Source organism: Anser anser (assembly GCF_964211835.1).
Source record: "Anser anser genome assembly, chromosome: 4".
In the NCBI taxonomy this organism is placed as follows: Eukaryota; Metazoa; Chordata; class Aves; order Anseriformes; family Anatidae; genus Anser; species Anser anser.
Genome location: NC_139724.1, coordinates 12,465,700 through 12,488,132, shown reverse-complemented (window position 1 = coordinate 12,488,132; position 22,433 = coordinate 12,465,700). Strand labels below are relative to the sequence as shown.

The 22,433-nt window shown below is 45.4% G+C and overlaps 1 protein-coding gene and 1 long non-coding RNA gene across 2 annotated transcripts; one reads left to right on the top strand and one right to left on the bottom strand.

Moving 5' to 3' along the window:
• Positions 1-5,729: 5,729 nt before the first annotated feature.
• LOC310899489 lies at positions 5,730-14,155 on the top strand. Its single transcript, XR_014584334.1, has 3 exons — positions 5,730-6,650; positions 6,901-7,389; positions 12,268-14,155. It is a non-coding gene; the product is annotated as an uncharacterized lncRNA (long non-coding RNA).
• SPINK2 (serine peptidase inhibitor Kazal type 2) lies at positions 11,004-15,532 on the bottom strand. Its single transcript, XM_083835878.1, has 4 exons — positions 15,448-15,532; positions 15,085-15,122; positions 14,183-14,292; positions 11,004-11,189 (listed from the first exon to the last, which is right to left on the bottom strand). The coding sequence occupies exons 1-4, from the start codon at positions 15,494-15,496 to the stop codon at positions 11,144-11,146; spliced, it is 243 nt and encodes an 80-aa protein (XP_083692004.1). The 5' UTR covers positions 15,497-15,532; the 3' UTR covers positions 11,004-11,143.
• Between the last annotated feature and the right edge of the window lie 6,901 nt (positions 15,533-22,433).

Sequence of the window (22,433 nt, the reverse complement as noted above, 5' to 3'; positions counted from 1 at the left end):
AAATGTGTGCTTTCCAGAAACTCCCTCCACCCCCTGAAAACCAACCATAAGAAAAAGACCCAAACCTTCCCTTTTCCCTGTAACATACCAATGCCCAGGGAAGCTGCAAAAGACATCTTCTGCTTTCTTTTCCTCTTGTTTTGTTTTGTGTTGGGGTTTTCTGGCTACACAGCTTTACAGAATTTGTTTGCTTCCATTCAGTTATAGCAGTATTTCCTAACCAGTCAGTACTGACTCAAAGGATAACTCTTGCAGTTGGTGAGCTGCTCTCTAGGGAGCACCTAACAATTGCCTTTGCTTGAAACACAAGAACTTCACTGAATCGTTGATCTTTTGATCAGAAAGCTGGCAAAACAGCAGCAAGAGATGCACAGAACGACCGTATTGAAAAAGCCTTTCCCCAGAGAAAGGATGTTTATAAGGCAATGCTGTGTCCCTACGGCCATGCCTTCCAGGCTGTCTCCTTGCTATAGCTCTGAAGGACACCGGTCAGCTCACTATACAATTCCACCCTGACCAAAGAGGGGCTTCCCAGGAGCTTTTGGCTCAGATGTAAAGTGCTCAAAGCTGAGCCAGAATGTCTCTTTAGTGCATTTTCCTTTTTGTTTTTGTTTTAGTAGGCAAGGTTCAGCCCGTCTCTCCTCAGCATCAGAACTGATTCAGGCCAGACAGATACGAATCAGATGTGACTTCCAGCGGAATCAGTGCCTTTTCTTTGTCCACTGGCTACAGCCACGCAGATGGAAACTGGGATGTTTTATTGTTCCTCCAGTTGTGCCAATAATTCTCAGAGAACAGTGTCATCTCATTGGCATTTCCATGTGCAGTCTCTGCCTGGGGTACAGTCTTTCTCCATCCTTTCCTCCCTCTTACTAACCAGATTGTTTTGAAGTGACTAAAATAGGCTCCGATACTTGCAGTTCCTTGCCAGGAGGCTTTTCAACAGCCCTGCATTGCTTGTAGGCAGAGCATGCCCTAGCATGCAGAGAGCCAGTTGGGCATCACATGTGTGAGCTGCCTCTTGTACCCAGCCCAGGAAAACACTGGCTACAGTACTTGTGATTATAAAAGCACGGAAGAGGCAGGAGGAGACAAGCAGATCTGCTCTTTACTCCTGGAGTGCCAGAGGAATGTGAAGAGTAGCGTGTGCCCTTCCAGAGGTTCAGATGGCTGTACATTTTTTAGGAAAGAAGTCAGGGAACTGGGAGGCCTGCAGAAACCTGTCCTAGTCAGAACCTCTACGCCAAAGCTGTCAGATTTCCAAAGTCCCAATTCACTTAAATACAGGACGACGAAAGGACTTTATTTCTCACTGGAGCAGGGTCATGAAGGGCTGGATGAGTGCCCCTCACTATGGGTGTTTGCTTCAGGGCTGCGGCAGCTGCCTGGCCTCCTTGTTCTCCTTGTGACGGCAGTGACGTGCAGCCAGCAGCAGCCTGGTTTCTGTCAGACCAGTCTGAGCAGGTAGCCTTGGGCCACCACAGGCTACCACCTTGCAGGTAGCCTTGGGCCACCGCCTGCAGAGAGATGACCACCAGCTGCTGTGGTGTCATTACAGGCCTGAACGCTGGGGTGGGTGACCGTGATGTCTCCATGTGACACACCCATGGTGGCTGGGGGCACCATGGGGCCCATGTGGCACTTAGAGATGACCAAAGACTCCGTAGGTGGCAAGGAGGCTGCAGCTATCATCTCTGCAGCACCACTGTGGCTGTTCCCTCCTTGCCTTACCAGCCTAGCATGGCCCCTGCCCCAAGCTAGCAGCCTCTCCTGACATGGGGATGCAGGGACTATGTGGTGTCCTGGGCCAGCGCAGTCTGTGGCAGGGTGGTCAGGGAACCCATACTGTTTCTTCTGGTGGCTACAGGGGAGGCTGAGACACAGGATCTGAGGCACAGCCTCATACCCAAAGTCTAAGATCCCTGACTACTGGCAGAGCATGTATGGTAATTGTTGAGTGATCTCCCTGTCCTTATCTCAACCCTTGAGCCCTTTTCATCGTATTTTCTCCCCCTTTCTCTTTGAAGAGGGGGAGTGAGAGAGCGGCTGTGGTGGAGCTCGGCTGCCCACCTAACACCTCCACAAAGGCTCAGGCCGAGTCCCCGGCATGGGTGTCTGCTAGACTCTCACTGGAGCCCCAGACTCATGGCCAGCCCCACACCAGAGGAGCAGAGAGCACAAGGATGGCCCTGCTCTCAGGGTCCCACAGTCCCATTGCCCCCTTCCCCTCTGCCAGGGCCCTTGCATGGTGTCAGCTCAGGCACTGCCCAGCCAGGCCTCAGGGAGAAGCTGCTCCATTTGCTCACTTGTGGGCTGGGGACTCTGTGGGGCCAAAATGATGTTGTGTCCAACCCCAGCACCAGCTCCGTGGAGCTGCAGAGAACCAAGAACTTTGATGAAAGAGAGGATATGTCCCTCCTGGGGACACTGGGCTGCTTTTCTTTCCCTGCTCTGGAGGGCCACCTCAGACACATGTGAGCAGCTGCTGCGAGCCGCTTGCTGCCTCTCCCTGCTCTGCACCTCTAGGCTGTATGTGCAGTTATTAACTCCACACAGCTTTCTCTCTGTCGAACACATTTCTAGAGGGCAGTTCTTGGGAGCCATGGCTCAAGGCTCAGCTCCCCACTGCAATGGTCAGGCACAGCTCTCCTGGTCTTGGCCACTGCCCTGCCTTGGCTTCAGCGATGTCTCTGAAGGTGGATCCCACCTCCTAAACCCTCTTCAGCTAGCGCCAACGTGCTATCACTGGTAATCTATGAAAAAGCAACATTCTTCATGCCCCTTGTCAGCAGCAGCTTCCTTATGCTTCCTCAGCTACAAAGTGTAGGACATTCAAGAGCTTCTCACTATTCATGCCTCCAACCTCCCTTTTTAACCATTACTTCCAAGGGTTAATGCTTTTTAAAAACAATTACAGAGTAAATCTTAGGCCAAAGATCCCCATTTTGTCCATTTTTCCTTTGTATCTGTGCTGATTTCAGAGACCGGAATGTGGTCCTATCAAAAAACATTTATTTTTTCTGAATCTGTTCAGTCTCTTTTAAGTCCTGTGCAACTTTTCACCAGTATCTTTTCAGCTGGGGGCTGCATAGTCAGTTTCACCTTCACAGGTGCTCCACTGACTACGCTGCCCAGGCCTCTCACTGCCATCTGCTGTACAGCACTGTGTATGTCCCACAGTTTCTCCCTCAAGTGACCAAAGACAGGCTTAAGGGACTTCCTTTTCTTTAGTGCTGGGTCTTTCATTAGCTACAATAAAGCAAAATGTCCATTAGCGTGAGGAGATACGCCAGTCCAAATACAGCACGTCAATAGCAACATGCTTAGACTCCAGATAAGAACATGTTGGGGCTTATTGCAGTTTCTCCCAATAGCACATTGCTCTCTGCAGGAAAGGAGAGTTCACAGTAACATTAATTCAGCGTGACTGGCAGTAAGAGCAATTGCAGGATGAGAGGTTTGCAGGAGAGCAGAAATGAGATCATATCCCATGTCACCTATGTAAACCAGGAGTCCTTATGGAAGAATTTGGACACACATATAACACAGCAGGATTCATTTGCCTTGCATCACCATGCTCATTTAACAAGGTTATGCTACTGCCAAAAGTGCTGATGGCTACAAAGGACAGACTTTGTCACCCTGCCTCTGTCCTTAAGGTCCGTAGCTCTGTAGAGGTCAGAACTGTAAGTCTACATGAGTGAAATGATCTGAAAGGATCAGCAAGTGGTTCTGCTGCCTTTGGCCTAAGCATCAGTTAGGGGAAAATGTCTCCTCTACATTAGAGAAATCCTTCCCCTCAGCACTAATTCAGTGTGCACTCTGTATCAGCAAGAGTGCAACCACAGAAATAAAGGAGAAGATTCTTCCCATCTATTGCGCCTGGGTGAGAGCAAGTCTGGGTATGGGTCCAATTTAGGCTCCCCAGAAAGACATTAACAATGGAGAGAGTTCAGTGCAGGGCCACCGAGATGCTTGAGGGACCAAAGCACAGGATAAACAAGGTAAGGCTGGGAGACCTGGATGTAACAGAGGGCAAAATGCAGAGCAGGGAGTCTGCCGGGGTTAGGACCTATAGACTCATGGGATGAGTGGGTTGTACACTGGAAGTGGCCATGAGACAATCCTGCTTTCTCCTGCAGCTGTCTCCCCTTGTGCAAGCACGGGACTTAAACACCTCAGCTGCAGGCCTGTTTAACTGTTGTGGGGGAATAACTGTGAGTGGCTGTGCCATAGCTCTCTGCTTCCAGACCTTACCAGTCCCCTGAGAGGCGTGTGTCACCAGCTGCACTGAGCTATAGAGCTTCCCCGCGGATCCTGGAGCTTGCCCGGCCAAAGGTGCTACATCCAGAGTTCCTGCTGCCTAAAGTGGTAAGGTTCAGCCCTTCTGGGGAGGGTGTGTGTCTCTGTGGGCTGCTGTGAATGAGCTCTGTCTCCGCACATCCCTCCTCCCAATCTGAACCTCTGTAGGTGCCGGCACGGGTTACGAATGCTGTGGCCTTGTACAGAGCATCCTCAAGGTTACAGCGCCTTGCAGAGGCCTGGGTTGCAAAGCAGAGAAACTGCCCACAGAGGCTGTGGAGTCTCCTTCTCTGGAGATATTCAAAACCCGCCTAGATGCCACGCTATGGAACGTGCTCTAGGTGATCCTGCTTAGCAGGTGGGCCGGACTAGATGATCTTCAGAGGTCCCTTCCAACCTCAACCATTCAGTTGAGCAGGCAGCGTGCTCAGGTGGCCAGGAAGGCCAATGGCATCCTGGTCTGCAATAGTGTGGTCAGTAGGACTAGGGAAGTCCTCGGACTAGGGATTGTCCAGGACTAGGAGTCGTCCCCTTTTACGCAGCACTGGTGACACCATACCTTGAATATTGTGTTCAGTTTTGAGCTCCTTACTATGAGAATTATATTGATTTGCTTGAGCGTGTATAGAGAAGAGGGTCTGAAGGAATCGGGATTGTTTATTCTGGAGAAGAGGTGGCTGAGGGGAAACATCATTGCTCTCCACAGCTATCTGAAAGAAGGTGGGTGTTGTACTCTTTTCTCGGGTGACAAGAGGTGGGATGCAAGGAAATGGCCTCAAGCTGTGCCAAGGGGAAGTTTAGATTGCATTTTAGGAATAATTTCTTCATGTTGGTTAAGCATTGGATCAGGCTGCACAGGGAAGTGGTGGATTCGCCATCCCTGAAAGTAAAAGACACGTGGACATGGCATTTAGGGACATGGTTTAGTGGTAGACTTAGTAGTGTTATGTTGTTGGTTGGACTTGATGATCTTAAGGGTCTTTTCCAACCTAAATGGTTCTATGATTCTATGACTAGCCATCTGAAATGACTGTCTTCAGTCTCAGAGGCACAGGAACGCCTCCAGATCAGAAACCGCAGGCCTGAAACTGAGCTGACAGAACCCAGGATGCTGTGAGCAGTCCGTGACTCACACAAGGTTTCTCCAGGCAAGGTACATGGCCACCTGTGTGTGCCCACCCCCAGGTCACACAGACTGATAGGGTGACATCAGGCAGGACACTGACAGCAGAGATAGTCCCTTAGTCCTGAGGGCCCCAAATGGCCTCCTCCTGTTAGGTCTCCTCACAGAGAGCACTGGTCTTTCTGTGTACCTCCTCCCAAGACTTGGACTCCTAAGGAGGATTGCCAGCCAGCATGTGCATAAGGGACATGCTGTTGGACACTCACTGTCCCTAGTTGAGAGGGTAGCAAACAAGGATCAATATATAAACAAATAAAAATATGAATTTCCCTGTCTTTCCTAAAGCTGTGAGGCAGCGATAGGACAAGAGGGAATGGACTCAAATTATACCAGGAGAGGTTCTGGTTGGAAATTAGGAGAAATTATGAACAGGAAAAAAAAAAAAAGATCTGTAATTTACAGGTGACTCAAACACATCTTGCTGCAGAAGTTGGACATATGCCTGTGCAGCACACATATCTTGCCCTAGGATTTTATGGCTTGTCCCTTTCCCTGATCCCAAGTGTTTCTGTCAGCGATTTATCAGGTATGTCCTGGGGAAGCCTGTGGCCATGCTTCAAACCAGCAAGCAGTTAAAGCAGAGGATCCAGTATTGCAACCTATATTATCCTTTCCTCATTGCCTTTTCTCCACAGCGTTGCTGCATTTCATTGTCATCACTACGAAGCAGTAAATACACCAGTGATGTTACGCGAATAACGCAACCTTTGGCTGCTGTGCAGTGTGTGTGGCAAGCCAGCATTCCTCAAGAAAGCAAGTCCTCCTCCCTGCGTCTTGTCTTGTTTCTTACCCTACTTGGCCAACAAAAGGCCTTATGTGACCTGGCAGACAACTGAATGAGGGAATTGATTACTCTTAAAAAAGACCCAGATCTTTTCCCTTAGCTGCTCTATCCCAGGGAAATACCCATTCACCCAGCTGGCTCACTAGACAGCTGACAGATGCTGGCACTAGCATGTGGAGGTTGGGCTAAATGCTTTAGGGCTAAATGTGATTCAGTCGGCTTGGGACTTCTGTTTTCCAGCTGGGTATTTTTAAAGCTTCTGTCACAGCCTTGCTAGCTAAAGCATGAGTGATCCCATGTACTTCTGCATAAAGTGAATCACTTCGCTGCAGAGCAAAGAGGACAACAAAATGAAACAATGCTGAACTCTTCATTTGGCATGTAGGCAAAAATCCTGGCGGGGCCAAAGTACAAGTTCCTACCCTTTCATTATTGCCTTTGGTTTGGTGTCTATCTACCTCCACTGTTACATCCTCAGGACCCACCAAAAAACAAATAAATCAAATCGAGTGTCTGTATGTCAGAATTGGCAGATTCTCTGCTAACAGCTGCACGGTGCATCAGCAGAGCAGTGGCGGTGGGAAAAAATCTCAGGAATGTGCTTAAGACTATTTTTCATTGCTTCTTTCAGTGTCCGGAGATCAAACATACTCAGAGTAGCAGAATGGAGCGGAGCCCAGAGCTGTGAGAATGCGCATTCACTGGATTGTTGAGTGGACAAAAAAAATCAGTGTTCCTGAAAGACTGAGATCATCCCCTCTCTGTGTTTTTCTTGTGCATCACTGAGTATCTCTTTGGTTTTCTATTTCGATCCTTTCAACCTTAACAGGACAAGAGAATGAAATATGCACATATGTATGGATTTCCTACTTTTTTTTTTTGAACTATATTTTAAGTTTTGGACCACTTTTCTTCCAACTGTTCATTTGCACTACCTGACAGTAAACCTTCAGTGAGAGAGACTTCTTCTAGATCAGGGAACTAACACATGGTGAAAAGGAGGAAGGAAATCCCTTCTTTCTCACAGCCCAAAGACTGACTGCCAGCAAATTACCAGAAAAGCAACTCTGGCAACATTCCCCTGGCTACTTGATACAGGAACATCTCATCTGCTTGTAAGGTAAAAATCAATTCTTTTCATGATGACTGAAATTGTATACAAGAACCCTGTTCTAGTGCATTATTCCATAAATGTGTCTTCTGGCTCACTGGTGCATTGCAGAGTCTAAAAGCACTGTGAAGAGATGATGTAACTTAACAGAATTAACTGTGAAGAGTAGGCAAATGTTTGTTTCCCTTCTCATCAGCCCAAACACCTGGTTTTCATTTCAGAGTTTAAAAAAGTTTTTTTTTTTTTTTTAAGGGCACCTTAAGGGCATCCTTCTTCCTCTGTGTAGAAATGAAGGAATTCCCAATATTATGCAGCTTTTCCCCCCTTTGGGCTCAACCAGATCATAAAAGAAAAGGTGCTGCTAAGAGTTTACAGACCCTTATAGTACAAACTTAGGAAATCTTTACCTTGGCTGATCCAGACAGACGAGTTGCTTTGCTGTCTTCTCCTATTTGACTCTGACATGAGTATTATCTAGCTCTCAACTGATGACAATACATATAATTGTTTTAAATGTTGATTACAGTTGCAAAGCTACCTAACTTCCAAACACAGAAATTGCCATATTGTCCCGAGAGCTCTTAGATACACTTAATCACTGAACTGACTTCCCATTCACAATCACATCATTACCACTTTGTATTTTCTAGCTGTGTTTACTTCTCCTAGCTTAAGCTTAGGGAAGGCAGGCACATTGTAGGGCAAGCATATTGATAAATTTACAGAACACCAACTTCTGCATTTAAAAAATCCCCAGGAGAGCTCTGACTCACATGTAAGTGCAAAGCTGATTTTCCTTTATTCACACAGAGGAAAAAAAAAAAAGATATTTGGAACTTCCAAAAGATTATTGGAAGGTAAGACTGTGCATGCGGATAGCTATCACAGAGCAGCCCCAAAGGTTCGTAAAGGATCCACTCCTCACTTCGAGAGATGACTTTCAATTACAGATGAAGGGTGAAGGCTCAGTTCAGCTTCCCCTTTAAGGACATCTGCAGCTTCCCGAGTATCCAAAATATCTGAAGCTGGGAATGGAAGATAAGACAAAGGATTTCCAGGAAAGTCAGACCCTTCCAGGGCACAGTTTGAGGCTTACTGAAATATTCTACAGGACCTATAAGGACACCAGACAATTACAAGACAGGTTTAACATCTCAGTCTGCTCTAGAAAGCATCACAGTAGGATTTTTCAGTACCTTTGCCTCTCTTACTGGTAAACAGGAACAGACTAAAGTAAGTAGGTACAGTTTTAGGTCAACTTTAAATGCTTCTGTATATAACGTAAAGGAAAAAAAAACAACACATTTGAGTAAATGTTAAAATAAAACAAGTATACCAGAATCTTAGAAAATTTCTCACTGATAGATAAAAAAAGCACTTCAACAAGAGTAATTTTTTCTTAATGTAAAGGTGAGACTCAGTTAGAGGAAAATGACTTTTTCTAAGGTTATTTAATTAAGAATGCTTTAACCAGAAACCTATGCTGCTTCCATAAATGTTTTGTAAATGCAACTTTCAAAAATTGCTATGTGACCAGCACCAAAAGTCATGAAGCTAAGACAGAACTCAATGCAATCGTAAGCATGTCAGTGAATGCCACAGGTATCTGCCCACCGAATAGAGTTATTACAAAATACTACACTGTAGTCTCTTGCAGCAAACATCCTTGAATTCGATGATCAGGAAAAAAAAAACAAGTTTATTCTGCCAAGTAAAATGAGTTTGACTATGTACCAGGACTGTAATGACACTAATAATACAGATGAAAATAAACAGCTTCTAACAGAATATTTATGTGTACAAACAAAAGTTATTAATAGACTTTTGCTACACCTCTACCAAGAACGTAAAATAAAATGAGATTTGAAAGAAAAAAAATGCTGCCACCTAGTGAGCAATATTAAAACCCACAAGTTCATGCCTTTCATTCTGACTAGTCTCCTATGGGATTCAGACTGTGGTTCTTGCCCTTCAGCTCTTGTTCATGGTCCAGCGCAACCCAGGACAAACACAATCACTATTTAGCAGTACAGGCTAACAAAATACTGGTAATGAAAGGGAAAAGAGAAGTCCTTGTTGGGTGACCGCTAATGGCCAGCACATTTGGATATATGTTTTCCAGTAGAAAAGTTTTCAACTGCTAGCAATATTTTTTTGGGCCTTAAATGTTTCATTGAAAGCATCGTGGGTTTGATGCATTTTTATCACAGCCAAGCGAACCTCAGGACATCAGTCCTGAAAGAATCTGCTAGGAATTCAAGGAGAGACACTTTCCATCTTGTTCAAATCAGTGTTGTACAGCTTCTGGCTGAGAAAACCTGCAAATCCACAAAACAGTGCCTGAAGAAAAGTGCCTGAACATTTCCAAACCCACCACAACTAAGTTGGGAGCTGCAATCTAGCTCTTCCTGAAAACACACCCACATTGTGTGCTGGGTAACAGTGCATGAAGCCTAGTGAACATTTTGGTTACAGATTTCCTGAACATTTTTTTTTTTAGGGGGAGGGGATTGGAGGGCGGTTGAGGGTATTTCCACAGGAGGAAGAGTCAGGAATTTAATCAATAAAGAAAGCCCTTGTTTTAGATCATTGAGGAACAATACCATTCACATCCATCTGACATTTCTCTGGAGTCAGGCATGTTCCTTCATGGTCTACTTCCATCAGGCTTTGAATTAGATCTCTGATCTAAGGAAAAAAATCAAGAAACTGAAATATTTGATTGAAATATTTTATTTTAATGTGCAGAATATGAAAAACAGATGTCAGGGGCAGATTTGGTGAGTTCACATACTCTTGCACTGCTGAATTATCTCTTTTAATGCAGAAAAATAGGAAGATTTAAAAACACATCTAAGGTTTTATCTTTAAGCATTCCTATGCTGGAAGCAGTGCTCTAATGTAATTATAACTGTCAGCCTAACATGCTATTTTTTGTTTGGATTTGTTTTGTTTAGTGGTGTTTGTTTATGTCTGAGTTTTGCAAAAAAAATGCAGTGCTATACACACTTTCTTCAAATACTGAAGGGACATTTCTACAGCTAAGAAGACTGGAGTTGTTAAAGTTCCTTTGCAAGCACAGTTATTTATCAAATAACCGTCATGCCATGAGTGAGATCACTCTGTCAGCGACTGTTCTTTGCACTGACGGAATGAAGACAGGCACGTGCTGTAATGTAAGGCTGAGTCTGGCCCTTTGAAAGGAATGCAGGACAATAGCATCGCTGTTTTCAAAGCACAAGTCACCAGGCTGTGACCCCTCACCAGGCAGGAGGCACGCCGTGCACCTCTGCCCAGTGAGGCCTGACAAAGGCCTCGGCTGGAGGCAGGACGAGCGCAGGCCTTGACCAGAGGTAGAGGGCCTGCCAAACAACCCAAATGCCATCCGTTCAGAGGTGCTTAGCAGAGAGGCAGTGAGCTCCATGTGCTCGTTTGCACGACAAGGGGTCTGTGGCAGAACTGAACCCCAGTGTTTGTCCTGCAGGCAGCGGGAGGCCTGCCAGACCCGCTTCATGCCGCACCCTTTTACACCAGTCTTCATGTTCCCCTGTAATTTTCGCTGTCACTTCTACTGCAGGAAGCGACGCCAGTTCAGGTTATAAACATACTATGGCTATGAGGTTTAAATACACAAACAGTACCTTGTTTAAACAGGCAAAGCTATCTATTAAGACAGACTACATAGAAGGTACATTGAAAGTATTGTTTCTATTTGAACTGGTTTTGTCCCTCCCATTTTCTTCATGAGGTGCCATCTGACATATCAGCATGTTCCCCTCTTGTAAATTTGGACATCCTTTTTATTTTCACTGCAAGCAAAAGGAAATTATTTTAGAGGAGAAGCACCGTAACAGAGACATTTTATAAAGTGGACTCTCCCATGTGCCCAGTTAAATGTAGCGATGGATTTAATTGAATCACTTATAGCAAACCTTACTGCAGAGTAACTGATGAAAAGATTTATGAGTCAGACACACAGAACAAATAACTTACCAGAGACAGCCTCACTTCAGGCTAATAAGAAGGCCTATAAGAACACAGTAAATCCAACTGCAAGTCTGAGATGCATCAAACCACCTGACAAAGCTTGCCATGAGGTCTGAAGTGTCCATTAAAAAGCAGTAATGCAAGTCAAATTCACAGTGCTCGAAGTGGGAACCAAGTCTAACACTGACAGAATGTCTCCCTTGCATTTGGGAGTTCAGTGCACATCCTGGTGCATTTCTGCAGCCCAGAGTCGCGACATTTTGCATGTCTGGTTCTTGAAATGATGGAATATTCTTAAAGGAGATTTTAGCAAAGTCTCTGTTAGTTTGGGAACATTTTTTTTTTAACCAGTCCAATAAATGGTAGTTTGCAGTGCTCCAATTGCAAATCTCTGTTTACCAAGTAAGTGTGGATGCAAGAAGAAAGTGATATAATGCAGACTGCCCTAGATCTTCAGTTTGTCTCTCTATCTTAATAGAATCAAGCTATTTTACTCCTCATGAAATTCAAGTGGTCTGTGATTACCCAAAGGTCAGGAAAATCTGTACTAATTAGGGATCTTTTAACCAGAAGGTAGAGGAGCAACTTGGGAATATAAAAGAAAAAAAAAAATCAAGCCCAGGAGATGCAAAACCTCTCCTGCAGCACCGTAATGCTTTTCAGGACCTGGGGCTTTCCAGGTGCTCACACAGTCTTGCTAAAAAAGCCCATGGGTGGTACTGCCTTGGCCATCAGGGAAGTAAGTCCTTCAATGGGCTTAAACGGGGGCTGGAAGTGACCTGCCAGATGACTGCTAAGAATCACCTAAGTTAATTTAGAGCTGAGTGGTTTGTAATTCACTATGGGATATGCCCATGTATCTATTTCTACATCACCAGATTATTCTATTTATCTTGGCAGCTACTGGTCACGCCACTTGCTAAGAAGAGCAGAAAGACCTCTTTGTTCTCTCATCTTGAATTACGGACTGTACTCTACACTCCTTGAAGTGAAATGACCATTGCTTACGACCAAGAACCATTTTTCAAAGCTGAAATCATTCCAGTAAGACCAAGTGTTCTCTCCTTGTGCTCCTGCCAAGTAAAACACTTCAAAACAAAGCTCTCCAGGCTGCACCAGAAAGACAATGAGTAGGCCAACTACTGAATTATAAAAGAAAAAAAAAATCAAGATAGTATCTGACCACCTTATGTCCCCTTAGATGAAAATACTTTTCTGATCATGTAATGAGCCAGCAAAAGAGATGGCTAAGACAAAACCCATGTTGTGTAAGCATCTGAAATCCTATGTTGCATATTTCACACAAAATATGCGCATCTATTATAAGACGTAAGCCCCGTCAACAACTACTTAAGGAATGGAGTGGAAACAAATAGCAAATTTGCCTAGAGATCCCTTTGTGCTGTGTGCAGCGCTGTATTCAGGAATTCAGCATGCACGCCCCTGGAGCTGAGGGATCATGCCTAAAAAAAAAGTATCCTAGAAATGGATAAAAAAAGACTGGATCTCAAAACCCATTATTCTATTCTGAAAAAGGATCAAATATCCTTTATCAGCTCAGATAGCTGCTTTTCTGACATGCTCTTAAAAATATCCTGCAAAGGACTGCAAAGTTTATTAATAAATATGCTCGACAACTTAACTTTTCCTTATGTCTAGGCTTCCTTTCCACCTACTTAACTGTTTTGCAAATTAAATCAGTAACAACCCATCCCAGCACGTGGTGACCACCACGCAGTGGTCAGCTGCTATTGGTCTCTTTGCCAGCCTTGGAGGCTCTGTTTTCATTTGTCCACGGCATGCAGCTCTTCCTTACATCTTGAATTTTTAGCATTTCTGATGCTTTCCTCCTGACCCCTGGGAATTCTGATACTGCCCTGCACAGATCATTGTATCACATGTAATTTTGCGAATTTTTATTGTCTTTATTTCAGTATCCAAATCATTACACAAATACTAAATTATGTACTGCAGCTAAAGGAAATCCCATTTAATAGCATTTTCCAGTTTGATTACTGCTGTTAAACTCCAGCATTTCAAACTGCTCTCTCTTCCTCCTTTAATTTTGGTTGAAAAACTATTTGTCTTCTTATGTGAATGTCAAGTGGAGCTATGTAAAATGCCTTGTTAATGTCAAGGAGTAGCACTTCTGGTTTCTTCTACTCTGCTAGGCCAGTTATCTTGCCAAAAACCCTAAATCTTATGGATTTGATTGGATTATTTCTGACAAATCTGTATCAGATTTGCTCACACTTTTTTTTCCCTCTATCTACATGTCAATCACTTATTAACTTACTCCGTTATCATTTTAGGTAGCAAAGATGAGCAGGTTCTTAACAATGTAACATGACAGCACCTCTTTTCTCCCCTTTTCACAGGTAGCACCACGTCTGCCCTTTGATTTGTTGGGGTTTCCAAACTTTTCCCAAACTGTAGGTTTAACAATTGGTTTGCCAGTTTTCTTTCAATTTTGTCATTTGCTTGGGTAGTTTGTGAAGTACTCTAGTGAAAATGTTACCGACATAAACATGATATTTAATGGCAATGTGACACTGGGTGAACGCCACAGGCAACATCCCTCCCCATCTCCCCCTCTCCCATGATGCTCCTCCTTAAGAATTACAAAAAATAATATTCAGTACTCCCAGATGATGCAATCCAAGCATTTCATGGTTATTGACATTTGAGAAAATGCTAAAATTGCAATTAACAGACTGTGAATGACTCGAAGCCACTAATTGTTCAGTTAATTGGGATGTGAGGGTGCATGTTTTACTTGTAAAGGAAGCCAATGTGAAAGAAAGGTTAGAATTACCTGTTTGAAAGGCAGAGCACACACTCATTTGAGTAGGTCTCTCCATCGGTCCCACAAACCGGATTGTAGTCCTTTGGACATCCAGGCACACCATACATGTCGCATGCAGGCTGGAGAATACAGATACACAGCGAGTCATACACTAGCTGAAATGGGTTTCTCTAGTCCTCCCAGTTCCGCAGGATAATTTCTGAGAGCTTCCAAAGGATACTGGCATATTCACACACAGAAACGAGAGCTCAACAAGGGGTGGCACAGCATTATAAAGTGCCACGTTATCTGTCATGCTTGTATGGGAAATTATCACTTGGCTTCTGCTGCCTAGCACAGATTGATCTGCAAGCGTGTGGCTGTGTCAGGGCATATTGACAAATCGGTGGCGTGCTACAAAATGCAGCTCCTTCCGATGTCTTGTGTCAGAAGTGGGCAGCGGACATCCCAGGAAGGATGTCTACAGACCTAGCTGATAGGGGATGGGAATTAAGAAGTGATCTCCCCATGGCAGGCGTGCTGCAGCCCTGTAACAGGCAGACTGGCTGGGGCAGGTGCCTCGGGGTGCTCTGCAGAGCATCTCCTGGGGTCACAGCCCCTGACAGGCACAGCCTCTCTGCAAGGAGGTCCTGAGCGGGGGTACCAGAGGGGTGGCCTGGCTTGGCAGGGTGCTGAGGCTTCCCCCTCAGTGCCTGGGATTTAGAGGGTAGCGGCTGCAGTGCCCCGGGAGGCACACGGAGGGCTGTGGGGTCTCCCTACCCAGGGGTTAGGGTTAGGGTTGGGGTTAGGGTTTAGGGTTTAGGTTTAGGGTTAGGGTTAGGGTTAGGATTGGGGTTAGGGTTAGGGTTAGGGACCGGGGGGGTCTCTGGGTCCTCGCCCGCGGTCCCCAGCACGGAGCAGGCTGCACCCACCGGCACACTCGCAGCGGCTCCGGGACGCGACAGGAGCCCTGCGGAGAGAGAAGTCGCCGTTAACGGCGCCCGTGTCCCGCCGAGATTCCCCCCGTCCCGGATCCCCCCCCAGAGGCTGGGACAAGCCGGTCTGGTCCCCACGGCCCTGGACCAGCCTCTGTCTGCCCCCGGTGCCGCTCCCCACAGCCAGCCCGGTACCGCCCGGTTCCACCCGCGGCATCCCCCCGGGAGCGGCTCCTGGCCGGTACCCTTTACCCGGTACCGGCTCGGGCTTTCCCCTTCCCTGCCTCCGGTCATGGTGCGGGACCCTCCCCGCTCCCACGTCCCCGCAAACGAGAGCTCGCCGCCGCCCCGTGTCGGTACCGGCGAGGAGAGCCGGCAGCAGGACGAGCACCGGCAGCGCCACCGCCATCTCCGCCAGCGCCAACGGCAACGGCAACGGCAACGGCAACGGCAACGGCAACGGCAACGGCAACGGCAACGGAACGGGGGCGCGGCGGGGCGGGGGCGCGCGGCGGGGCACGGGCACGGGCCGGGGGGCACCGGGCAAAAACCGGGGCTGGGAGAGCTGCGGGGCTTGGCACGCCGCCCCGGCTGCACGGGGTGTCTCGGCAGCCCTAGGAGCATCCTGTGTTGGACGGTGATAGCACGGGCTGGCTCTGCGAAACCCAGCGGTCGGCTTCACGTAGCGTGAAGGGCGCTGGCCCTGGGGTCGGTTGTACGCGGTTGCCGAAACTCTGGGCTCCTTGTGAAACGGGCTGTGGTTGTGTGTATGAGCTGGGGCACAGAGCCCAACGATAGCTGATGAACCCGATAATATTTGGTTTGTGTAGAACCCAATAATGTTTGACAAACCCAATAATATCTGACGAACCCCATAATATTTGATTTATATAGAACCCCAATAATATTTGACGAACTCAATAATATTTGATGAACCCAATAATATCTGATTTATATAGAACCCAGTAATATTTGATGAAACCAATAATATTTGACCAACCCAGTAATATTTGATTTATATAGAACCCAATAATATTTGATGAACCCAATAATATTTGATGAACCCAATAATATTTGATTTGTATAGAACCAATAATATTTGACGAACCCAATAATATTTGATTTATATAGAACCCGATAATATTTGATTTATATAGAACCCAGTAATATTTGACGAACCCAATAATATCTGATTTATATAGAACCCCAATAATATTTGATAAATCCAATAATATCTGATTTATATAGAACCCCAATAATATTTGACGAACTCAATAATATTTGATGAACCCAATAATATCTGATTTATATAGAACCCAGTAATATTTGACGAACCCAATAATATTTGATTTATATAGAACCCAGTAATATTTGATGAACCCAATAATATCTGATTTATATAGAACCCCAATAATATTTGATGAACCCAATAATATTTGATGAACCCAATAATATCTGATTTATATAGAACCCAATGATATTTGATGAAACCGATAATATTTGATGAACCCAATAATATCTGATTTATATAGAACCCAATAATATTTGAGAAACCCAATAATATTTGATGAACCCAATAATATTTGATTTACATAGAACCCAATAATATTTGACGAACCCAATAATATTTGACGAACCCAATAATATTTGATTTATATAGAACCCAGTAATATTTGATGAACCCAATAATATCTGATTTATATAGAACCCCAATAATATTTGATGAACCCAATAATATTTGATGAACCCAATAATATCTGATTTATATAGAACCCAATGATATTTGATGAAACCGATAATATTTGATGAACCCAATAATATCTGATTTATATAGAACCCAATAATATTTGAGAAACCCAATAATATTTGATGAACCCAATAATATTTGATTTACATAGAACCCAATAATATTTGACGAACCCAATAATATTTGACGAACCCAATAATATTTGATTTATATAGAACCAAATAATATTTGATGAAACCGATAATATTTGATTTATATAGAACTCAGTAATATTTGCTGTGTCTCATATGGGTACATACCACGCTACACACATCCTTCCCGTCCCTGTGTTGGCCTCCAAGATATCCCAACCATGGCTTTTCTTTATCTATGTGCCCCCACAGGGCATCATAGTGAGATTACATTGTTATCTGACAAATATGTTATTATTCCTCCAGGTGACCTCTGCAAGCTGATTGAGGTATCTGATTCGTCAGAACACACCTTTGACATTGATACCTGACACAAGGGATGTTTGTTGCCCAATCAACTTTTAGCTTGGCTATTTTAAGCAAGATGCCTAACCAGAATGTTTCACGGCTGGTGGAGCATTTAATGGGGTATTTCTCTGTGCTTGTCTCCTTCCCCAGCCCTGCCCAAGTTTTTGCCCCAGCTTTGCCTGCTAAGCTGTTTGAGAAGGGAGCATTGTTCTGTTACCATGTTATTTTCTGGATGGTTGCTCGATTTGCCTTCCCTGGGGAATCTTTAACTCCTGGAAAGGTTTTACGTGGGAGAAGTGTAGTCCCAAAGCTGGGAAAAAAATGTGAACATCAGGGAGTTTAATACCGGAAAGTTTAGGCTTGCGTGGGTTGCCTTGCTTCTTTGAGGTGTGTTTTTAAAGGAAAAGGTACTAGCAGAATGAAATAAAAACAAGGGGATTGTCTAGGTAGGAGTCCTCTCTTAAGATATTAATTTCTTAGGTGCGTGTCACTGAACAATTAAGTACAAAATTCTTGGAGAGAGATGTTTTTGGGACAGGATCCCATGGAAAGCATTCGAATTAGTGTATTAACATCTACTTTGGGCATCACCCAGTGCCTCCAGAGAGTAAGACTGTTGAGCCTACTAAGAAAATACATTCTTTCATGAAGATGGGACAAGTGGAGAGCTATTTTGCACCCTTGTTTAGTGAAATCACGTCTCTGCTCACAGAGAGTCAGTCTGCCCAAGGACATGATTATCGACTTTGCTTGAGGATGTGAGCAGCATGGGCTTGTTGTCCGTGCAAGGTAAGTACAGGCTAGGAGACACCAGTTCTCAGTGTAAAATTATTTCACAATTTTGAAATAAGCAAATCTACCACCCCATCCACTTAAAACAGATATAGGGAGAGGTCTTAGCCTGCTATGGTGCCAGAAGGGCTGGGATTAAGGCATCAGATTTCCTGATACCTTAGACTGTAAGATTCAGCTCTGTGGTGTGGAATATGCTCTTTGCCACAGGTGGCGGTAAATGGTAAAAAAATATAAATAAAAAAAAAATAGAATTACAGAGCAAGAAACCATAAGGGGCCTTAATAGCACAAAAATTCCCACTGGAACAGGTTCCTGCTGGCTGCTGCAGGCTAGAAGAGGACACAAAAGTCTGGCTGTGCATTTGCTCCAGCTTGCCTTTGTCTTGGCCATCATTGCTGGGCTCTCTCGAAAGGAGGCTGGTGAGAAGGATGCTACAGTCACCCATAATGTGTATTTAATGTCCTCTTGCAGCCCCCAGTTATAGGGGGAGGATTTTTTTTTTCTACTGAAGCAGCAGGGTGGTGCAGCTGGCTTGCCTGAGCTGCTTCAGGCAGTGCTGGGACACAACACAGCTGTACCGACACCAGATATGTGAGTCTCTCACCACAAGTACAGGAGCATGCCTATCCCTCTGAGTAAATACAGGGGCAAAAACAAATGACAACTTGGAAGTAGCGTAGCACAACACGAGGGGAAGTGCTGAAAGCCTCTTCCCAGAGTCACTAGAGGGCCCATGCTCTTGGTGAGATTAGGAACACCCTGAAAATAGTTTGGCGCTGGTTAGTTGACCATTTCTGCCAGCTTAAACCTGGCACAGAAGCAGGACAGAGAAGGATGCAGGGGTAAGAGCTGAGTTTTCTGACCATTTTAGTCTCCCTGACAAGTGTTCTGATAAACCTTTGGTGTAAGCCTGGGTTTGTGGTGCAGAGGGAATTAATGCCAGCTGGCAAGCTGACTCCCAGCTCAGGTCCAGGGTGCTAGCTGTGGCATCATGTCTAATTTTGGCAGATTGTTCCAGGCTGTTCTCGTAAGGGCTGTGCTCAAAGATTTACAGAAGGATGTAGATGAAGCCCCTCATCTCATCAAATTCCCTCACCATACTGTCAGTGGCATTCCTACCTCCAAACCCATAAAATATTGCTCTGGGGGTCCTGTCTGTCACACGCACACCATGAATCATTCAGTTCAGCTGTGCTTCTGCATTTGCAATCCCATGTAGCTTGAAGACAGGATCCAGGCCTCAGGGATTCAATTATGTGCTTGCCACTCAGGCTCTCGTTCCTTGATCCCTCTATGCCCATTCATTTCACTCCGTCCTGCGCTGCTCTTTGCTGTATCAGCCCCAGATGGGCAATTTATTCTCTCCTTTTTCCCACGTGAACCCCGTCTATCACCTGCCTGCCTTTGAAATTAATTTACTGGCTGGCCAGCTGCCCACGTTTTGTCCCTGGCTCCCTCTCATCTGCGCGTAACATGGTGGGGTGCTGCCTGGAGGGGAGTGAGCTCCTTGTGGTGTCTGCATTTACTGCCTCATACCACGGCCCGAAGGAGTGTTTCCCTCCTGTGGGCAGTGCTGCTGGATAGGAGCTCTGCATATGTTGCAGGATGGGAGGGAAGGAGCTGTTGTGAGTTACCCACATGCTCCTGGGATATCTGTTCATGCCAACAGTCACCATCATGACACAAAGCAGCAGCCTCCTGCTTGGTGGAGAAATATGTATGTATGGTTGTCATAGACTTGAAAAAGGTGTTTAGTAATCCTTGGAGCCTCCAGAAAGCTCTTGAAAGGGTGTTCTGGTGTTCAGAAACCACCATAGTCTTCCTCTTTTCACTCTTCTAGAAGTTCTTCCTGCTGCTGTTTTTAACATCTGTCTAGTTAATCTGTCACGGACAGATTTACAGGTGCTGGCTTAGACTTCTGGTCTCTGTCTGCCTGCCAGTGTTAAGGATGCATGGCTGACCTGGGCAACACATCCCACTGGAGGGGAAATGCACTTCATTTTAGCGTTTTGCCCTGGGATCAAAACCACTTTGAAGGCAGGTGACTGGTCCCAGTGGCATTTCTTAAGTCAAAAGTTACCTCAAAGAGCAGAAGCTTGCAAGACAGGCTGTAAGATCTTCTCACTGCAGAAGCTGTAAAGGACACAGTGTTAAGGGAACCCGCCTGGAAGGCTGGTCACCTATTTTGGGTGCTATAGCTAAACCCCATGGATGATCTGCAGTAACAGGGAAGTTGGTGGATCAGCAAAAACTGTTTACAGACATCAAAGGGCAGAGATTGTCCACAGAAGTGGGAGCAAAGCTGCTACTGAATCGGTGCAATGCACAGAAGTAAATTGATCCAGCAACACAAGTCTTATTTCTGTATAGGACAAGACTTTGCAAACTCAAAGGCAGATGCCTATGCCTTTAATGTCCACCTATTTCTCACAAAGTGGGTGGAGGCGAGGTGAAAAGGAAGACGGGCAGTCATCTCCATTTTCCCTGTACTTTGTTTATGCAGCACTTTGCTCTGAGTGTGTTTTATGGCAGGATGTGTTCTCTCAGACCCCATAACTGAAGGTATGCGTATCCTGGGAAAACCCACCCAATGTACTTTAAGATTTTCAGGAGCGAGGATGAACTACAGACAAGAATTTCAGAGTTGGCTCATATCTTGCAGTCAGGGTCAGTTAGGCTAGTCAGTATAAAAGTTATCTGAACTGCTCTGTAGTTCAACATGAGGGGTCAAGGCTCCTCAGCTGTTATTTGAAGTATCATGGATTTGGATTAATTCCATGCCCACTAACAATGTGAGTTTAGGATCTGCAAGACCTTTTTATGCTTTTGTATATCAGTGCTGTCAGGATCCCCTGAGCTCAGACTTCTGTGATTTTTGGGGAACTCTTTCACTGGCTCACTTAATTCAAATTTTCCCTGCTGTGAATAGCCAGATCTCATGTATTTCTTAGGGCTCCCTAACTTGCAAGACTCTGCTGGTTTCTTTGCAAGAGATTTTAATAACTTGAAGGGGTGGGAAGGGTATCAGCACTTTGACTATGTGCAAGAGCAACACTTACTGACCAAATTAATTTGATCAGGCAGAGACATCAAGATTTGGCTATAACTGTCTAAAGAGGCCAGGGTTGTTTGGAGGTGTGAGGTTGGTTTTCCCCACTCCTGTTCTGGGTTTGTCCTTGTACCATGTGGTGGCAGTCTTGCTCACAGTACATCCTCCTGCTTGCATGACTGTTTCTGTGCAGCACGGAAAAGCTCAATGAACCATGTATGCTATCAGCTGGATAATATCCCACTGTAATGTACTGTGTTCATCCCCACAGCATCAGCAATGCACAACTGCTTCCTTTCCTTGCCATGCTGGAGACATTTATAATTCAGTTTGAAAAAAAACATTCCACTGGCCTGGGTGCTCCAACATACATAGTCAGGGCAGCACAAGTGACAGAGGGGAGGATGTGACGCTGGGGCATGTGGCACATCACCTGGCCTTTCAGACCTCTTCCTGGCAATCTCAGAGGTGGTAGAAGCTGTGAGCGAGGCTTGGTAGCAGGTAGCAAGTGTCATTGCTTGCAGATCCCCTCCCCTTTCCCCCCGCTAATTCATGCAGGGCTCATTTATGTGCCTCTCTCTGAGCCCCATTTTGAAGATCTGGGATCTCTTCTCTGGTTATGGGTTTTACTGTGCTGGTGGTTGTGTGGAGGAAGGAGATAGGTAGTATTTATTCTGATGAAGCTGCAGTGTTGTGTTTGGTGGGGCTTTCCAGCAGCAATGGCTTAGCAGGTTGTGTGCAGTGAGTCACCAAGCGCTAATAACAGCAGGAAACAGGGGCAGAGAAATGCTCCAGAAATTGTTCAGCTTCTCCTGTTGGGAACCAGGCACAGGGACATGGTTTAGTGTAGTGGTAGGAAGTATCTAGACTGGAAGGTTACCTGACATGGTATGGGGACATGGCTCATTTATGGTTTCTGTCTTGAATCCTCAAGCACTGCTGTCACCAGCTGAGGTGGAGACTTCCTGACAGACACATACGATACTGAAAGGAGAACTTTTTACCTGTCAATTTGTCTATTCAGCAAGAATCAAGCTTGAATTTCTTGCTGGTAAGTGAGACCACGCAAGCTCTTTACCCTGCTGCATCTCTCCGTGGGAGATGCTCGCTGTTTTCCTGTGGTTCCTGATCGTTTCTTGCACATTGCTTTGGTTATCAACTAGACCCTGGAATTTAACCCTCATTTTTGAGGTCATCCCTAAGGAGCCTAACTGAAGTGCCTGGAGGAGAGGCAAGGTCCTTAAAGCAAGTTGTGAGAGGCAAGGAGTGAGCGACA